Source organism: Lontra canadensis, unplaced genomic scaffold (genome assembly GCF_010015895.1).
Source record: "Lontra canadensis isolate GAN:19392208 unplaced genomic scaffold, GSC_riverotter_1.0 scaffold65, whole genome shotgun sequence".
In the NCBI taxonomy this organism is placed as follows: Eukaryota; Metazoa; Chordata; class Mammalia; order Carnivora; family Mustelidae; genus Lontra; species Lontra canadensis.
Genome location: NW_022631059.1, coordinates 10,956,683 through 10,977,299, shown reverse-complemented (window position 1 = coordinate 10,977,299; position 20,617 = coordinate 10,956,683). Strand labels below are relative to the sequence as shown.

At 48.2% G+C, this 20,617-nt stretch overlaps 1 protein-coding gene across 2 annotated transcripts in view; it reads right to left on the bottom strand.

Moving 5' to 3' along the window:
- Positions 1–5,926: 5,926 nt before the first annotated feature.
- The window catches only part of UBE2V1 (ubiquitin conjugating enzyme E2 V1), a 31,012-nt gene continuing 16,321 nt past the window's right edge, over positions 5,927–20,617 (bottom strand). Inside the window, exons 2-4 of one of the 2 annotated variants that reach the window (XM_032878989.1) lie at positions 18,460–18,608; positions 8,946–9,071; positions 5,927–7,720 (exon numbers count right to left, since the gene is read on the bottom strand). In XM_032878989.1, the coding sequence (XP_032734880.1) occupies positions 7,574–7,720; positions 8,946–9,071; positions 18,460–18,608 (422 nt within the window). In that variant the 3' untranslated portion in view covers positions 5,927–7,573. The remainder of the gene's footprint in view (positions 7,721–8,945; positions 9,072–18,459; positions 18,609–20,617) is intronic. The other variant, XM_032878990.1, reaches the window with a different exon arrangement.

Genomic DNA, 20,617 nt, shown 5'->3' with positions numbered 1-20,617 from the left:
CCTGCAAACTGGGGCCTGGAGGGAGCCTGGGGGGCAGGTGCGGAAACAGAGGGACATGGTGTTATCTCAAAATACCTTCCTCCAAGGCAGCATTAAAAGTTAGCTCAGAGGTGGCAACTGGTGATTAAAAGTACAAAGTGGGGGGGCACCTGGGTGGCTCAGTGGGTTAAAGCCTCTGCCTCTGGCTCAGGTCATGGTCCCAGGGTCCTGGGACCGAGCCCCACATCGGGCTCTCTGCTCCACAGGGAGCCTGCTTCCTCCTCCTCTCTCTCTCTCTGCCTGTGTCTCTGCCTACTTGTGATCTCTGTCTGTCAAATAAATAAATAAATAAATAAATCTTTATTTAAAAAAAAAAAGTAAAAAGGGGGGAATAAAGCCTTTAATCCATTGCCATCACAGAAATTGAGATATTTTACTAAATCTGGATGTCTGGGTTCTCTCTTGAAAAATCAAAAGATGTGGCCATCCTGAGCCCACACTCCAGGGGCGAATAGGTCAGGCTTCCAGCTCACAGCAGCCCCTGACGGGCCCTTGAGGCTTTCGGGTTTGTGACCAGAGGCTACAGGAGTGTAGCTGGCGAGCACTAGGGGTAGAGCTCCTCCAGGTACAGGGGAGGAGGTTGCACACCCTCTCCCCGGGTTTCCCGCAAAGCCCCTTCTGGCAAATGCGCAGAGCCCAGCTCAGAAGTGGTTCCTCCCTGACACATCTGTCCCTGGGGCTGGACGGGGACCCGAGGTGTGGCCCGCAGAGCTCGGGGCGGCGGTCCGCGGCGCACGGGCGCCCTCTGCTGGCCACATCAGGAGTACAGGTCTGAGCCAGGATGGGGCACCAGGGGCCTGGAGACCTGGGAAATTTGTTTGTTCAGTGTTCAGTAGCTAACTCACGTTTCCTGGGGGTTTGCTGTGTGCTGACTGTGAGAATCTCACTACACATAAGACTTCTGGTAAGCCTGTAGGGCGGATACAGAGAGGTTAGGGAGCCAGCCGAGGGCCACACAGCGGGCCGACAGATGAGCCGGGGCTGGCCCACCCGACTCCTGGCCCCGGCCCTGCCCTGGGGTCCAGTGAAGCAGACATCATGAAAATCTCACCTCCACTCTCATTTCCACCGGTTCACCATTTCCAAGCTTCATTGGGAGCTGCCAAACTCAGCCGCGCCCTCCACCCACTCAGCCGCCCACCCTACCGCCCAAAGGTCATTTAGTGAGTTCACGGCAGAGGTGGCTGAGGCGTCACAGGCCACGAGACACACAACGCCCCCGCCCTGACCCATCGTCAGTGGCCTGGAGAGGAAGGCGCAGCTCTGGGGAGCCATTCACGTGCTTACTTAATGCGCTCTAACTTCAGTGAGGGAAAGAGGAATAACCATCAAATCAGATGGTTAGAGATTAGTGACTGCCAAGCACAAAACACAGTCGGGTGATGTGGACAGAGAGGGATAGGGTCTGGGAAGGCCTCTCTGGGGAGGACACACAGGAGCTGCTGGCCCGGACTGGGGAGCCAGCCGCACAGAGAAGAGGGGAGGGCACTCTAGGCTGGGTTTCTGTGTGGGGACGGGGGGCACAGCTGAGAGCCCAGGACGCTGGCAGTGGCTTGGGCTGGGAAGGTAGTGGTGCATGTGAGAACTGGCTTCTGGAAGGAAGTTTCTTAGTGCACCCACTCCCTGGCTTGGGGTCTGTGCTTCTCTGAGCACCGCCAGGGGGCAGGGCACATCAGAACCCCCCCCACCCCCCACCCCCCCGCCTGGCCCACGCAGCCAGCCCCGGGTGGGGTCAGGAAGCTGGGCCGCTGGCCACGTGCCTGTCTTCATCCCTATTCACTTACAGGATGGGTGGACAGGCCTTGAGCAGGGACTGAAAAGGTCCCCAGCTGACCACAAGGGAAGGGTTTCCAATTTGACCTCCTCATACCACAGGGCCCTTGATGGCTGGTGAAGGGGGCCACCCATCAGCCAACCTGCCAAGTACACCAGACCCATTGGCTCATGCTTCAGATGACTGTCTCGGACAGTGAGAACTCCTTTATGTAAGACTCTCAGAAATCAGTCGGAAAAAGGAACAAAGAGGACACGGGGGCGGGGGAGGAAAAAACAGGACTTTCCAACTTGAGAAGACACAGCCTCACACATGAGAACATGCACATGAAACTACGGGATAGCCTCTCGGTTCCGAGATGGGAGGCGGGTGAGAACTGGCCCGTGCCAGGGAGCAGCCGGGGACCTCACGGTATGATCAGAGAGGCTGGGAGGGGGACACCTGTCCCACATTGTAGATGGAAGGCGGGGTGAGTTGATATGTCGTTGGGAGACAGCTTGAAAATGACAGAAAGTGCCCCTGTCCGTGGATGGAGAAGCCCACTCCCAGCACTGGGCTCCACAGATGGGCACCTACACACACACACGCCTGTGCGCGCGCGCGAACACACACACACACACACACACACAACCACACCCATGCGTGCACTAAAAACATCAGAGACACCTTTGTGTCCACCAGGGCCATGTCACCCGGGTGAGGGCACGCCGTGGACTGGGTGTTCAGAACTACACGGCTGTTTTCCCTGCAGCCGCCCCGTGGGGATCTTGAGAGACCCTGTTTGGAAGGAAACATCCAGGGGGAGAGCACAGGGGGAGAGCGGTTACGCGAAACACAATGGTGGGGAGGAGCTACGGGGAGAGGACGAGGGAGCACGGGTCTGCACATGCGAACTGGACCTCAGAGGGACCCACAGCCCAGGTGCTGGCCTGGAGAGGATGGGGTCGGACGCGGGAGAGAATCTCACTTCCTTTCTAGTCCCTGTTTGAAGTTCATTCTAGGCCCAGGTACTCTCTTTCGTTGAGATGGAAGTGGGAGTCTCCAGCTCAGGTGTGCGGAGTGTCCTTCACAGGCGATGCCATGTGCTGTCTGTCCTTTGCCACCAGCGCGGCCGCCTCCTCTGTCCTTATCACAATGGACAGTACACCGCTTTGCACCAACTAAACGCTTTCATACCTTAACACTTCTGGATTGGGGCATTCCTTAGAAGCAGTAGGGTCTTTCAGAAAAAAAATATTTAATTATTTGACAGAGAGAGCGACAGAAAGAGCGCGCGTGCGCGTGCACAAGGAGGATGAGCAGAGAGAGGGAGAAGCAGGTGCCCCACTGAACAGGGAGCTGGATGCGGGACTCGATCCCAGGACCCTGGGACCATGACCTGAGCCAAAGGCAGACACTTAACGACTATGCCATCCAGGCACCCCAATCAGTAGGGTCTTACACTTATACCTTACAGCATTTTTTCTTGGTGGGACATAAAATAATGGTACATCTCAGTGGACTGCATTTGGCACAGTTAAACCTGGGTCTGTGTCCTATGGGTCCTACAGCAACTCTGATTTCTTAGAACCTTTCACCTGTGCCACAGGTGGTGCTGCCCCTGCTCCAAGGACCCATGGTATGTCGGGGGGGGGCAAAGGTCACCATGATCTTGGGAGGGCCAAGGTGGAGCTGGTGACACGAGCCGTAGGTACGCAGAGCTCCCCCGTGGCCTGCCAGCTGTCTCGGAATTGTGTGCTACACACGGAATAAAAAGGTCAGTCAACACACTAGTGCTGGGAGATTCCGCAAAGAAGTCTGCATTCACGGTTTGTCTTGCCAATCAAGGAGCTGCCATTCACGGAGCCCACATCCCTGGCACACGTACCTGTCTCCACCCACCTGCGAGCCATCAGGCACATACCTCAACTCCACCGTGTGGCCTGCGCCTTCTTGTTCACAGTGAGACATCTGGTGGCCGCAGTGAGGTTGGCTCTGGCACGAAGACCTCCCTCCTCCAAGGTCACCTCCAGCCAATGTGAGGCGGCTTGGACTACAAGCATAAGCAGGTCACCTCATGTCACCCCAAGAAAGCCTTCAAGGTATGTCCAATGATCGTGTGCACAGCTCGGAACTGCGCAGTCTGCATAGCCCCCGCCCGGCACAGGATGACTCGCAGGCTGGAAAGAAGATCTGCTTTCACAAGCTGCGCATTGTGTTCCTCGTCCTTAGATTTCCTCCTCTGCTGAGTAAGGAAGGGGCAATCCCTAATGCTCTGTCCCAAGGGCTTCTGATGATGCAGTAACACAGAGCTGGCACAAGACGGGGAGGGAAACGTCGCTGAGCGTCCACAAGCTCCCTGGGGACCAGGAGGGAGCACAAAGGGCCAGAGGCCAAGCAGGGAGCCCGGATGGCCGGGGTGGATGGAGCAGCAGCACACGGAGTCTGCGCCATTTACTCGACACCATCACAACTAAAGGCACCAGGGCCCCAGCGCTGCCCCCAACCAGAAGGCTCCAGGAACTTTCCCAGCCTGGCCGAGCAGAAGCTCAAGAGCCCTGCCCTCATCCCACGATCGAGGTCCAAGGTCATAGGTAGTAGAGACCCACCAGTCTGCTGCTGGTGTTATCAGGGGCATGCTTCCTCTCAGATCACTCTGAAGACCTCCATGCACCCCCACACCCTGCAGGTCTACACGGTGAAGAACAAGAGGGTCTTCCCTCAAGAGCAAAGACCTGGTGCGCTGGTGGGGCCCGGAGGCGTGTGAGCGGAGGCCACCCGAAGCAGCGTGCTCAGCCCCTCAGCTAAGTGCTGCTTCTCTGCCCTAAATTCAGGCCCGACATGCAGACCACCTGTAAACCCACCAGCAACAGTGAGGGGCAAATCACATGGCTGGGGGGCATAACCACAGATCAGACTCCGTTATCACAAGATGGTTCTGGGCCAATCTCCACAAGCTCAGAGGTCAGTTCTCTGTCACGCACCAAGAAGCTGAGAAGTGCACACTCCAGCATTTCAGATGGCTCGTTCGTCTCTCTGGAGGTCACACGCACAAGAGGGCTGCCACCTTTAGATTTGCCTTGGGGGTTTTCCAGCAGCATTTTGAAATAATTCTAGAACTTCCCCTGTCCTTTCCCTCCCTCAGGGAAGCTAGGACTGAGTGCGGAGAGCCACAGCTGGAGGGCAGGAATTCACTCCGGAGGCCTCCTAGGGACCCACCTGGCAGAATTTCAGGCAGTGCCTTCTCCGAATGGCCTGGTAGAAATAATCTGGCTGTACCCGGATACCAGGTTCTGACATCTGAGCTGGCCCCAACAGCCACAAAAGAATGGCCTGGCTCCTGCCACAGGACACCAAGGTCATGCCTGCTGCTGGTTGGGACCACAGCAGAAGTTCAAATCCTGGATAAAAACAGCCACAGACACATGTCCACCCCATACACAGTAGGCAATAGATAAACTGTCCACTGTCAGGCAAAAATTTTGTCTCAAACACCAAAAATCCACGTGAAAGTCCTATTTTTCCCTTCCCAATAGACTCCTAAATCCAGCTCTAAGTAGGTACTAGAGGGGACTTAGTAGTTGGGAGTCTACAAAGCTACTTAAAGCAAAGACACCCCCCCCACGCCGCCCCCCTTTGCGCCATCACCTCGCCGGATGGGGGTTGGCAAACTGTGGTGCACAGGCCAAACCTGGCCCACTGACGGTCTGTGCACAGACCCTTGGTGAAGAACTATTTTTATAGAGGAACATTTACAGCAGATTTGATAAACCAGGAATACTAACTTTGAATTCCAGTAAGCAAAATGTTATCCTCTAAAGAAAGAATTCCATTCTTCTCATTGGTTGAGCTGTAACGTTAGAAAAGAACTATACTCAGTTACTCGATTTTTGAATTCCATCAATAAACAATTTTGTGGAAATCCGTTTTCTCACTATATAAATATTTACACAGTACCTTCAGTTTTGCCTCTTGGCCCACAAAGCCCAAGTACTTACTGACTTAGGCCCTTGGAGGAAGGAGGTTTGCTGACCCCTGGTTTAGGACATCAATTTGAACCCCAAAGCATCGAAGACATCAAATTCTGTTCCTTAATTATATGCCAAGAGGAAGAAGGGCACAGCTTCTTAAATATTAACGCACACTTTTTTTTTTATTATATTAAAATCAGGCAATGGTCTGACAATAAAAAGGCTGCGTATGGAATACTGTTATGTTCAACTTTACTTACAGGATGTTAAATCCTTAGAACTAAGGTATCCCCCAGAAAAAGATTAATGGAAACATCGATTGCTTTTCAGACTTGATAGTTGCTGCTTCAAAAGGTGGTTTTATATAAACACTAAATTAAAAAAAAAAAAAAACCCTTTAGAACACAATGAATCGCTTTTATTTCGGTATGCATCCACATCTCAGCATTTAGTGGTCCTGAACAGAAAAGTGGAAAAATGCAGCAATTTGCCAGGAAGTCAAGCCCGCCAATTTTGGGGATCTGCTGTGCACACCGAGTTCTTTCTTAATCCCTGCTGAGGACTGTGAGAAGCAGCAGCACCAAAACCAAAGTATGCACCGAATTCAAGGTTCTTTTTTGTTCCAGTTGTCAGATTCCAAACTAGACCCCAGTGGATGGTAAGATGACCACATGAGAACCCTGTTTAAAACTTCTTCAATTTTTAAAAGCAAAAGCAATTACAGGAAAAGAAAACAATTCATTCAGAGGGATCATGTGTGCTTACAAGTGTCTTCTGTGGCCTTTCTCCAAGTTTAACCACCAAGCACTTCGAGAGCTGGCAGGTCTGAGTACCCCTGGTGACTGTTCTTTTCACTTTATCAAAACCTGAGCTAAAAAACCACATCAGCTGACGATGGCAGCAGAGGGTGGCAGGGCTGAGGACCCAGTATTCATTCCCAGGCTGGTGGAGAGTGAGTACATATGGTTCCAAAACTAAACGAGGGAAGTCAGAGACTCTTTTCCAACCTTACCTGATGGCTTCTGGCCAAAGCAAGGAAGTGTCGTGTAAAGTGTTGGGTGGTGATGGTGCAAAAAGGGTCTTAAGGAGGAGAAGGAAAAAAGCAGCACCCCTCGATTAAGGTGGGGGAGAAGATATGGGGAAAGCCCTGAATTCCTCACCAAAGGCCAATTTCAGAGGGGAGCAGAGGGGGTTACAATCTATGCTTCGGCCAAGGGCGGTCACGGGAAGTAGAGAAAGGATGATGGCTTGGAGGGGTAAGGGCATCATTTAAGACTTAAAAAAAAGAAACCAGGGGGCAGCTGGAGCACCCCCGCACACCTAGCAGTAGTCCCACAGGCTGCGACCTGAAACCTTCATGCCTACTCTAGCAAGCCACCCCAGGCTGGACGAGCTATTGCAGGGTCGGAGGGAGGGAGGCAAGGGGAGGAGAAGGGGAGAAGGCAGAGACCCCAGGCCATGAAATCAGCAGCAAGGTGATTGTGTGATGTGTCATTTCACAGTTGAGTTAGATGTGCCCCACCGGCTAGGATGGGAATCAATTTAAATATACTTTCTTGATCCCAGAAGTTCAACTATGTGGACAGTGGTTACACTTGACAGGATGATTTGTTATAGCACAACTTATATATTTCAAATGGACAAAAAATTAGTATCGTTTACAGTATCTTAAGATAAATTGCCTTTGAATGGGAGCTTCCTTTCCAGTACTTTGAGGTCTACAAGACGTATCTAGAAAATGTACTACTGTGGAAAATGACTGCTTAAATCGAATGGGGGAGTGGGGAGGGCCTGTGGTTTTTCTTTTTGATTAATTGCTGTAACACTGTCCTTCAGGCGGCTGAGGGAGTTTCATGTTTTCTTTAGACATCATTAGGCGCCGGAGCTCTTGCAGGACAACTTTGATGCTATATGAATTCTGCCATTTTGCTAGCACTGATATGGCTCTTGGGTCCACCTACAAAAAGGCAAACAAAAAACTGTCAGGCTCTCAAACAAACGAATCACTATGGAGTAAGGCGGCAGATAGGATTCAATGCATTTTTCAAGTTGAACACGTCCATCACCTAATGGTATCTGATGGGCAGAATGAGCTGCATGATGCCCTCCCCCCAGGTCAGTTTGTGTTTCCCTGTTTGTGTCCCAAACAACCCTCACTGTTTGGGAGAAGGAAAACAATGGTTAAGTAAAGCCACCCTCAGAGAAAAGGGCCCTGACACTCGGCAAGAGTCCAGCTGGTTCTAAACAGTGACCTGCTCTCCTGGACCGGCTGCTGCCACTGCTCAGGGCTGGCCCCTTCTCGACTCCACATCCAGATGGTGGATACTACCGATGCACAGGGCAGTAAGGAGCAAAGGCAAGCGGTGGCCCAGATCCACACTCTCGTGACAAGGATCTGCCTCCGAGTCACACTCTCTCAAGTTAGTGCAGCAATTCCCAAAAGAAGTCTCCCAAAGCATGGGTCGAGTTCTGGGTTCAGGACTTTTGTGGAACTCAGATGCAAGAAACTGAACACACAGCAACAAGGTTCATCTCTTTTTTCTTTCAAGTCTTCTCAATATCTCACAACAAAGGCTTAGCTCACGTGATGCTAATGTGTGAAACCCTTACAATGCTTGCTGATCCCCCCTCTGAATAAGACAGCAGGTCTCAAAGGCTCAAAGCCTTTGGCAAGAAACCTGTGGGGGAAGAATTGACTAACATCACTCTTGATTTTGTAGTATTTACTGTTGCCATTACTGCCTTCTTCGGACAACTGAGACTGCTTTTCCATTTATAGTAGTCAAAATAAATTTAAAAAGCAAGGCCATTAAAGGGGAAAACCAGCCTATACCATAAATAAGGCTCAGGAAGTCCAAGTATGACCCTGGGCAGGACTCCGCACCTCTGTCCCTCAGGCCCCTCCTCCCCACCTCAGGAGGGCCCGTCATGAAGACAGAATGAGCTCCTCTCCCAAGCGAGCAGCAGGGGGTTGGCCGGGAGTGAGTGTGGCATAAAACGATGATTTAAATACAGTTGGGGGACAGGCCCTCACCCCGAGTCTGCCTCTGTTCATACTGCAGTACATTTCAGCATCAAACAACCACAAAATATAGGGGCTCAGGGCCACAGCGCCCCTGACGCTTAAGCACAAAGCATTTCTCAACCAAAAGGAACAAGTGTGGGCAGGAAAAACAACTTACCACTCCATTAGAACTATTAACTCCATTCATATTAATTTTTGTTACAAATCTTACAAAGGGGGGTGCTTCTGGGTATTTAGGTCCACATTCTATTTTAAGGCTGTATATTCGGTTTTCATAAATTGTCTGGAAAAAAAAGGTACAGAGACGTCAGGCAATTACAAACCATGAATTCAAAAAGGCAGATCTTTTGAAACCCCATTTCTCCCTGTCTGCAGAACTGGCGCATCTGCTTCCTTTGTACAGAGTCTACCCGTTCGTTACCTGTGAAGTTAGCAGGAACTAGTTCCCACACTAGTGTCTATGAACTCTTGGGGGATACAAAGACGATTTAAAACTGTATCACTGAAGTTTCAAGTTTAAGTCCAATCAGGTGGACTTGTTTTTGCATTATTTCTCTACTTTGCAGACCTGTCCTGTGCTCTGGGCAACGGTGTGTAAGGGGCCCTCCTTACTCTGGGAAGCCACACCAAACGTTTACTCACGCCAAGGTCATCCGCCAATGCATTAACTAGCGCCAAGTGCAAAGCACAGGCCAGGTGGCTCTTTAGAGGAACTTCAGTGTGAAACACAGGCAGGGGGTGCGGGTGCACATGCGGGAGCCGCTTTCCCACCTCCTCGTCCCTCTGGGGCCGTGTGCTGCACCATCTCCCCCCGCAGGCTTTACATCCGCCTGCGAGGCTACAGGCATGTCGTGGGTGAGGTGGGGAGCCACGGATGCCAGGCCCGCAGAGGAAAAGACCATCCTTCAAACGCCAACCGGGGCTCTGTCGAGAAACACCAGGAAGTCCAATCCGCCACGGCAATGAACCTTCTCCCTGTAACTTCCACCCGATGAGCAGCAAAACGCACTGTCACCAGCAGGTTGTTCCGTCTGCCTAGAGCACCTGCCCCACCTGAGCCGCCACATCCATTGAGACGCAGTTCAGCCATCATACGGGACAGGTGAGTCCCCCACTTTCTGTCCTATATGAAGTGGCTATGTTATTAGTTACATGTCTAAAGACCACCCTGAAAGGTGAGGTGTCTGATTAGTCTGGCCCCCTCGCAGGCAGAGGCCACGCACCCTCCAGTGGGTCCCGTTCTCGGGCACCAGGACTCCCGCTTTCCTCAGTGCCTCCTGCACAAGTAATGGCTCCCACGTCAACAGCGCCATCTAGCGTCTTTGGGGGAATAAATTACAGAAGACGCGACTGAAATCCTTGAAAACATTACGTCTAAACGGTGGTCTATGCCTAAGAAAAAGACAGGAACGTATTTTAAGATTCAGAAGGCATTCATCCTTCACATCCACAAACCTTTCACATCCACTTAACAGGGACTCCAAACTGTGACAAATCTAAACTCAGTTTGGATTTCCACCCACCCTCAACCTGCTCTTCCTCTCTTCTTCCTTTATAAATGGCACTACCACCTAGCAGTTAGTTAAAGCAAAACACAGGAGCCAGTCACAACCCCCTTTTCTCTTACCCCCCACCTTCTAATCAAAAGAAGTCTCAGCTTCCACCTCCAAGAGCGATCCCACACCCACCCACGTCCCTCCACCACGCCCCTCCCCTCAGTCACCCCAGGTCGCTGCTCTCGCTGCCCCCCTACATCTGTTCTCCACTACAGCAGCCTGACCGATCTCTCAATACCAAGAACTTGGGCGCCTGGGCGGCTCAGTGGGTTAAGCCTCTGCCTTCGGCTCAGGTCATGATCTCAGGGTCCTGGGATCGAGTCCCGCATCGGGCTCTCTGCTCAGCCGGGAGCCTGCTTCCCTCTCTCTCTGCCTGCCTCTCTGCCTACTTGTGATCTCTGTCAAATAAATAAATAAAATCTTAAAAAAAAAATACCAAGAACTTAACCCCTCCGATGGTGGCTAGTGACCCGAGAAGGAAGCCCACGTCCTTGGATCAGACCCTGCGCAGCCCTGCCTTCCTCTCTTTTCATTCTTCCTCCTCTCCATCTAGCCCCCAACTTCTATACCGTGGGGCCCTGATACCAGTTGCCGTTCTGTGTCCACCCCGCAGCTCTCTGGCTCAAGGACACCTTCTTCTCAGATGTCCTCCTGATCACCCACCTGAAGTCTCCTGTCAGACCTCCCCCAACAAACTGAGAACAAGGAGGGCAGAGGCCTCAACAGGATTCTCAAATGCTCCTTGACTCACATATGGCTCTTCACTAGTTTATAAAATGAACAGTCTGTTGCAACTAAGGTGCTCCCTCAGAAGACCAAAATTCACTCAGTTAATACAAGAAGGAAGCGACAGGGATCTATGGAAAATATGATAAAAGGTCTATCCTCAGCATCTAGCACAGTCTCCATCAGCAACTCTGCACTTGGTCATATCTGCTGACTGCATGGATCCCAAGTTCATCCCTGGACATCCATCTTACATTCATGCTCAATGGTTTTGTCACATAAATCAGACAGAACTCCTTATATAAAATAGTCCCTGGGGGTATGGGCTTGTGGTAAATATCAAAATCAGTAAGTCTTTTTAAAAATATTCGATATCACATTTTGGAGGTTCTGATGCAGCAATGAATTCACCTGCCGGGATGTTCTGTGGCTTATCGGTCTCGAAAAAATTTCACTCATCATTCTAAGTTACAAAAGCATCAAAATGGTTAAGCATTAAGGTGAGCAGCTTGGTGACAGGATTCTGATTAGTACATATATTAATGTATGTTATTATTAATGTACTTACTACTTTGACTATTATTAATGTACTTATTACTTTTGACACTATGAAGTCTAATTTTATTTTTTTTTATTTTATTTTTTTAAAGATTTTATTTATTTATTTGACAGAGAGTGAGCACAAGTAGGCAGAGCAGCAGGCAGAGGGAGAGAGAGGGAGAAGCAGGCTCCCCATCGAGCAGGGAGCCCGATGCGGGGCTCGATCCCAGGACCCTGGGATCATGACCTGAGCCGAAGGCAGACGCTTAGTGACTGAGCCACCCAGGCGCCCCTGAGGTCTAATTTTAAAATGTGCCTCTATGACTAAGTTCTTAGAAAGCAAAAAGGAAATACTAAATTTTTGACCACTGATGTTCAGTTGACAAATTCACAGGAACATAGTAAGAAATGCCTCAAGTCAAGCAAACATAAAGATACCTTAAGGATCATTAAAAAGGACAAAGCAAGACTTTTGTAGAAAGTGGGAAAATGGTTCTGGTTTTTTGTTTTGTTTGGTTTACTAGTGCTCCAGAGACCTGCTAATAAGGTTTCCCTGAAGAAAGGAATTGTGCCTGGAGAAGAACGGCTAGAACATTCTGTGGATGAGGGACACTGCTCAAGATTCATTATTTGATCATGAAACACTGTCCACTTTGTTGACACGGCTAGAGCTTCATGGGGCAGTTTGGCAGCGCCTATCAAAATGTGAAACAGGCATGCTTAAATCAGAAAGGCTATTTTGAGGAATTTCCTACAGCAGACTTGTATTTCTGCATAAAAATGTGAAGCATTAAAAAAAAAGCATTGTTTGCAATAGCAAAAATAACTATAAACAATTTAAATGTCCACCTGCAAGGGACTGACTGAGCAAACATGGCACATTCATAAAACTGGATACTTCGTAGCCTTTTCAAAGGCTGAGGCCCAGATACACACAGGGAAAGACCGACAAAGACGGACAAGACATGGGTCTTGGTACAACCAGCCAGTTGCAGAATATGTACAACCTATAAGAGCAGAGAGACAGACACCCCCTTCTAACTGAGGCTATGCAAATGTGCACACACGATGTTTCATCCGCTGGACACTACAGGCCCGGAGCCTAATGATGACAAACACTTCCTGGGCCTAAAATATACACATGAGAGAATCCCAGCTGAATCATGATGAAAAACGTCAGATAAATTCCAATACAGACACTCTACAAAATACCTGACCAGTGTGCTTCAAAACTGTCAAAGGCAAGAAAAACCTGAAATTGTCACAGCCACAAAGAGCCCAGGATACGACAACAAAATATAATGTAGTATCCTGGATAGGATTCTGGAACAGAAAATAGACACAAGGTAAAAACTGAGAACATCTAAATCAGATACGGACTTTAGTTAATAGTAAGGCATTAATATGGGGCCACTGGTGACAAAGGTACTATCCCAATAGAAGATGCTAACAACACGGGAAACTGGGGGAGAGGTACACACGGAACTTTCCAGACTACCTTTCCGTCTTTTCTAGAAATCTGAAAGTATTATGAAATAAATGTAGTTTTAAAATGTAGGATATGAGCAAAGGAAAAAAGGTACTGGTTGCAAAAACGAGAAAATCACAAACTCTCAGTATATAAAAAGGTGACTCAGGTCAACCAGATGACCGCTCCTCAAGCGACATCTTCCACAGGTGTGCGTAACTTAGGTGTGCTGTCCAAGGTTGGCACGTGCTGTGTGAGAAGGAGGGGTGAGCCCCTTAAAAAGTGAGAAAGTCTATATGGCTCTGGATGAAGACGGAAGAAAATGCATGGGAAGAGCCATCCAGGAGGTGGACCCGATGCGGCTCACAGTCCACCTGGAGAGCGGGCATCTGGCAGGCAGGGATAAGCCAGGACACGAGACACAGCACTAGGCATTTTAACAGCAAATTTAACATAGGGAATTGGTTAAACAGGTGTCACTGGGCTGAAAACACCCACTGCTGATGCCAGGGGGAAGGACCATTGCCAGAGTGGTGGAGAAAGAACAGGCGAACAAGCAGAAGCAAGTCCCTTCTCTTTGCCGCTCGGGCACTCTGCTGTGTCCCTGACTGCAGGAACCTAATAGGGCACCAGCTGGCAAAGGAAAAATGTAGTTCACAGAGTCCCAGCCCTAGCATCCAACAGCAGAGCTGAGGAAGTTGGGTGTGGAGCTTAAGTGGCTTAAGCTCCCCCCCTTAAGTGGCTTCTGCAACCCCCCCTCCAGTGACAAGACACAATTTTCCTCTGTACCGAGCCTCTCCCTCTTGCCAGTCAGGGTATCCTGCTGAATGAGCTACCAGACCTGTCTTCAGGCAACATTAACTATTCATTTCTCCAAGTCAATGCTTGTGCCACTCAGAATGTTCTAGAACCTGACAACTAAATGTCCAGTTAACCACCCAATCCTCATATAAAATTCAAAGGAGAAAGGAAGTACTTATTCCTTTCCATTTGCTTTCTGTTCCTGTCACGTCAGCCTGCATATGCCCCCTCATCTAGGCCATGAGAGCTGCTCTGGTTTCCAGCGTCTTTCAGTGTCCCCAACATTGTCACTGCCTCCTGGGACAGCTTCTCCCGGTGCTCGGCTCTGATGGCTGTGCCCCCCATGTCCTCCCAGCGCCAGGGCTAAGTTATTATTTCCTGCAGTGTTATCTCTGTGGTCCCACAGTGTGCCTGCCTGCTTTTTTAGTCCAACACTAATTTGATCAACTTCCTATATTAAATTCTCTCTGTTGAAATACCTAGCATCGTTTCTCTTTTCCTGACTAACACAAAGAGTTAAGGGGAACAGAGGGAACTTCTTACTTTACATACTCTATATTGTTTGAGACTTTATGAGGATATATTCATGTACCAGATCTGCCACATAAAGCTGTTTAAAAAGACAGATCAAGATGCAGTGACATGGAAAGACATCCACCATCTGTGAAGTGAAAAAAATGAAGGTGCAAAACATTGTGTACGGCAAGGTCTCATTTTTATTGCAAAGGCTATGTGCTTATGTTTATGTCCCCAAAGCAAAAGCCAGTAGAAACACACTCATTCTGTGGGGAGTATAATGAAATGGGGGAAGGATCACTTTCCTTTTACCTCACACATTCCTGTAATTATGTTTTGTTCTTAAGCATGCGTATAGTATTTTTAGATAAGTATGTGTAAAAACACACCCAGGCTCTAACTCACACCTAAAAACATTATCTTGGACAACCCAGAGACACAAACATTGTTTCTCAACCAAGGCAATTTCTGCCTCGGTTTCTCCCTTGAGGGATGTGGGAATTAGGAAACATCTGGAGACATTAATGACTGTCACAGCTCAGGGAGGGAGGTGCTACTGGCATCTGGTGAGCAGGGACCAGGGGTCTTGCAAATCCCACAATGCACAGGATGGCCCCACAACAAAGAATGATCCAGCTCAAGATGTCAGTGGTGCTGAAGCGGAGACACTACTCTGTAACCTGGCTCTTCTTAGCACCTCTGTGGTCAGAGCAGAAATAATCCACGTTAAATGCTGCAGACAGCTGGATTTGCCTGGATTTTGCAAAGGGCACTTGGATGAGAAACTTACTTCTAGGTTTGGAGAGCTTGTCTTCTTAAAAAAAAAAAAATTTTCTTCAAAAACTAACACACATATGGTAAAAAATAAGTTTCCTTTCCACCCTCGTCCCAGCCAGCTAGATCCCTTCTGAAGGCAACTGTCGTCCCCAACTTCTTTCCTATTCCCCCAAAAGTACTGTAAACACAAAGAAGCATGAATGTATGTATGACCCTCTTCTCCCCCACCCCCCAAACTCCGGGGGCAGCATTTCCTATACTACTTTGTACCTTTTTTCACTTAAATATCATGGAAATTATTCCATTTCAGCACACACTAAGCTGTCTCTTTTCAGCAGCAAAACAGTACACACGATGGTCTCCTGAAAGACACTGACGTGGTTTCCGGTATTCCAAATGCACAAACAGCCATTTGGGCAACACATTAAAAAAAGCTGAGTAAATTCCGAGAATTGCTGGGTCACTTTTGATGGAGGATTTTCTTTTGAGTTATACAGTTATACAAAAATCCAATAGGCAGATGAGTTATTAAGTGTTCTATTTAGATATTTTAATAATTATGTTGCTATTTCAGAGGCCCAGCATATGCCTTGTAGGCTAGTCGTTAAGCGGACTGGTCACAGGAAGCACCTAGAAGCAGACAGTTCTTTTTACGACTTTGTTTTTAACCTTGGGGAGCCAGAGCAAGCGTAACTACAAGGGTGAAAAACCAGTCAGCGGCAAGCACTGGTGAGGGTGTGGAGAAGCAGACACCCCCATGGACTGCTGGTGGAAATGGAAATGGTACAGGCGCTTGGGAAAACAGCCTGGCAGTTATTTAAAATGTTAAACATAAAGTTACCATATGATCCAGACGGTTCCACTCCTAGGTATACACCCAAGAGAAATGAAACCTTATGTCCACACAAAATCCTGCATACACATATTCACAGCAGCATTATTCATAATAGGCAAAAAAAAAAAAAAGGAAAACAAATCCAAATGTCTATCAGCTAGTTTATGGATGAAGAAAATACGGTCCGTCTACTCAATGGAATACTATTCAGCCGTAGAAAGGAATAAACAACTGGTAAGTGCTAGGACATGTATGAACCCTGAAAACAGTAAAAACTACCACAAAAGACCACATGTTGTGTGATTCCATTTATAGGAAATATCCAGAACAGACAGATTCATAGGGACAGAGAGTAAATGAGAGGTTGTCAAAGGTGAGGGAGTGGGATGAGGGACAGATTGGGAGTAACTGCCAATGGGGAAGGAGGTTTCTCTCTGAGGTAGTGAAAATGTTCTGAAATCAGTGACAGTTGCACAATTCTGAATATAATAAAATCCACTGAACGGTACACTTCACAAGTGCAATCTATAGTAAGTAAATTCTACAATACATGAATTCCATCTCGGTGAAGCTACCACACACACACACACACACACACACACACACTACAACACATACATGTATGTGTGTGTATATATGCCCACACATGTAAATATACAGAATGTATGGACAGCCCCTTGCATACTGTGACCACTCACTAAAAGGGAGAGCCCTGCGGAAAGAGTTAAAATGAAACTCAGGGTAATCCAAGGTGTTGTAGGTAGAACAGAGTATTTTCAATGGAGTTTGGTGGTTCGTTTGTTTAGGGGTATGGTTCAGTGGTATTTAGTATTCACAGTGTTGTACACTGCTTCGTTGTTAATTTGTTAGAACCTGAACATCGATCTGCTAATGAACACATCTACTGAACAACTACCCGATGCTGTGTCATTTCCAGGTGCGAGGGAGAGTCAAGGGAAGAGGGTTCTCATCCTCAAGCCACCTAACCCGTTCTTAGGCAGAGAAGAAAGGCAGTGAAGGAGGCCATCAGCAAACAGCGGGCTTTCAGAGACGGCAAGAAACGATCTCCATGAAGAAACAGAAAGCTTTCTAGATCGAGTTTTCCCCAGTATTTAATAGATCCAGAAATCCTGGTTTTCAGAGATTTTTTTTTTTAAGATAAAGAAATGAATAAAAATAGTAAATTGGATTTTTTTTTAAAACCCAGAAAATAAAACCACAGGGTCAAAGATGATTCAAGAAGTAACATTAAACAGCAAAGCCAGTCATTCACTGTGAGCGTTTATGACGGTCCACGATGAACAGTAGATTTCCTAACAGTTAATGAGCATGACCTTCCTCCTTGTTTCAGACGGCGCCACATCCCACTTGTCTACTGCCCCCGGAGCTGGTGCAGGGCCTGTGCACGCAGTGAAAAGAGTGCATGGCCGCCATCATCTTTAAGCACAAGCACACACAGGAGAGGTCCTGCTACATTCAGGCAGAATCTCCCATAGTCTGACACAAGCGTCATATTATGGGAATCCATTTCCTTACTCCTACCTCATATTACTACTTAACATTCTGGGTAATTCTATAATGGGAACAAATGAAAATTCGAAGTCTAAACAGAAAAGAGATAATGCAGCATAAGGTTAAGAGCACAGGGTATGGAGTCTGAACTCCTTTGGGAATTATCAGGTATGTGACTTTGGGCAAGTGACTTGACTTCTCTGAGTCTGTTTCCTCACCTGTAAAATGGGATGTGACAACACAATAGTAATACTAATGCTACTAACAATAGGTTCTCGAACAATAGGTTCTTGTGACAATTCAATGACTTTTCTTGGGGGTTTTACTATGTACACTAAAAAGTTAGCTAGCACTATGAAGTCTGGGAACCCTCACAGATCACGAAGCTCTAAAAGAGAGGTCAATTTTCTCCTCCCCGTTGTCTCTGTCTTCCATGCAAAGGCCTCTGGGTCTCACGGTGCCTGCAGGAGACCAGGGCCAACCAGGCAGGCAACAAGCCTTTGCTGAACAGCTGATGAATTAGGACATGGGCGCGTGGCAGACCGGGAAACTGCGAATGAAAACCATAGCCATGAAGGCTTTCCGAAGTTCGTTTGGACACGGTCTTCGGAACGCTGGCTGTATCTGAAACCTGTTATTGGATAAGCCCACGAATTTGTTCTGCAGTGCACGTGAGGGTACAATGACCTCACAGCTCCCTGCCTCCACTGCCATGGAAATTCACACTAGGAGTCTAAACAGGTTTTTGCTTACCATGTAGAGGGATTAAACAGCATCAGAGGAGGTTCAAATATATAAACTGAAACTGGTCAGAACAGAATAGCCACATTTCAGAAAATATACCATTGGTGAGTTTTTTCCGTGATAAGGCTAATATTTCTTAAAAGGAGGCACAGTGAATTTAAGACATTGACATTTATAGCCGTAGCTCGACGCTTACTCTTGGAGGCCCAATTATCATCCCTGTCCATCTTGTAAGTGTCATGTCTTCGTCATCTTCTAGACCCCAGCTAACTGTGCCATCTCCTACTCCTTTCTGGCCTTCTTCCAGTTCTTCCAACAGTCGAAAATTGCGAGGGACTTTTACTCCTAAAATAAATGGAAAGAAATTCAAGATACTAGCAACTCCAGGGGAACCTATAAGCCTAGATCTAGCTGCTCGTTATTACTATGTGGAAATAAAGATACTGACATGCAAAAAAAAACCTGGCTCAAAGTTGTCGTCCCGTAAACTTGCTTACAGAGCTTCCGGGACCGAGCAGCGTGCCGACGAGGAAGGGTCGTGGTTTTGTTTAAGGTGAAGTGACCACTAAGCCAAGCCTAGAAAGACCATGCCCCCTCCCCCACCAGGTCCCGCAGCTTCGATAAACTTCATCAAGAGCTTGTGTCAATATGTTGATCAATTTGGGTCCACAACAGATGAAAACCACCAACACCGGTTTCATGAGTAGCAACTGCCTCAGAAGAGAAAAGGCTCCTGCTTTTGTTTCATTCTTATTACATGTTTTTGAGGCTAAGGGTGTGTGCATTTGTTGGAATGATGCTCAAACTACCTCAGGAGGAACAACCAGCCGCGATAGCCACAATGAAATAAACACAGTATTCTCTTGATCAGCTAAGAGTCAACTGAAGGCGCCAAGGGTAACATTTTCAATTATTCAAGCCATGGTTTCTCTCTTATGAAAAAGCCCAAAGAGAGCAGTTGGTTCTCTGATTTACTTGTTTCTAAAAATTCCAAAGCCTGGCAAGTAGCTCGTGGAAGAAATCACACAAACACATCTCACAGGTTCAAGCTACTATACCTGAGTTCAGATTAAGGCTTGAGCCATTTCTGGGTGTTTTCCAGAACAGAACCGAGGCATTGGGGACAGACAGGGACGAGGCTGTGCAAGAGCAGGGAAAGCAACTCTCTTCTTGAGCTTGGGCTCCGAGCAACCCTCCCAGGAATGTTCTCCCAGCCAGTCCTGCCTGCCTCTCTCTCCCCTCTTCCACCTGCCTCCCTGGCAGTTGAACTATAACCTCTGGGGGGAAAAAACTCAAATTCAGACAAATTATATGCTCTCTTTTGCCCTGAATGCTGAGCCTCCGTCTGGCCAGACTCCCTGAGGTGAGCAGCACTTATCACGTAGCCGTGGAGAAAAACTCACTGGAGGGACTGCAGACTGGGAGGTGGTTCCCAGGATCTATCAGTGTTTCCCAAGGTGGGGCTCCTGCTATTATTCGTTCAACTGGAGTAAATACCAGAGCACCTGCTCTGTGTCGGGCACTTTTCTAGGCAATGGGGACTAAGCAGTGAAAAAACAAAAATGCCTGCCCCCAATGGAGCTTACATGCTAGTGGGGACATATAATCACAGAACAGAAATACAGATCAGAGACGATGACAGCTGGTGGAGTTCTGGAGCAGGGAGCAGTAGCTCCATTTTTAAACGGGGAGATCAAGGAAGGCCTTACTGTGACCAGGTGTCCTGAGGTCCTGTCCCTAACCTGCGTGAAGGCGCATGACCTACGCAGAGCTGAGGGGAGAGGCTTCCAATGAAGAAACAGCAAGTGCTCAGACCCGCAGGTAAGACCTTGACTGGGATGTCACAGAACAGCAAGATCCCAATTCGGCTAGCAGCGGGCCAGTGAGAGGGAGGAGCAGGGGATGGGTAAGGACTCCAATTACTGATCTGAGAAGACGGTGGGGTTCCGAACAGAGGAGTGGTGGGATCTGACTTGCTTTTTAAAAATAGGATCTCTCTGACTGCTGTGTACAGAGAGAGGTGAAGGGAGCTTCGGCCTACTGTAAAAACCCTGGCAAAAGAACATACTGGCTTGGGCTGGTGAAGGTGGTGAGAAGGAGTGCAATTCCAGATATTCGGGAGGTACACACCGTTAAGACTTGTGGCCAGACTGCCTGAGAAGCACGAAAGCAGAGCAGTCAACTACTCTGGCTTCCCGGCTTTTGTCTGAGCAAGTGGAAGGGTGGAGTTGCCAGTGGTAGTTACATGAGAGGATTTTAGGTGGTGATAACTGAACACTTCACTTGACAGTTCTGTATTCATTTTTTTTTTTAAAGATTTTATTTATTTGACAGACAGAGATCACAAGTAGGCA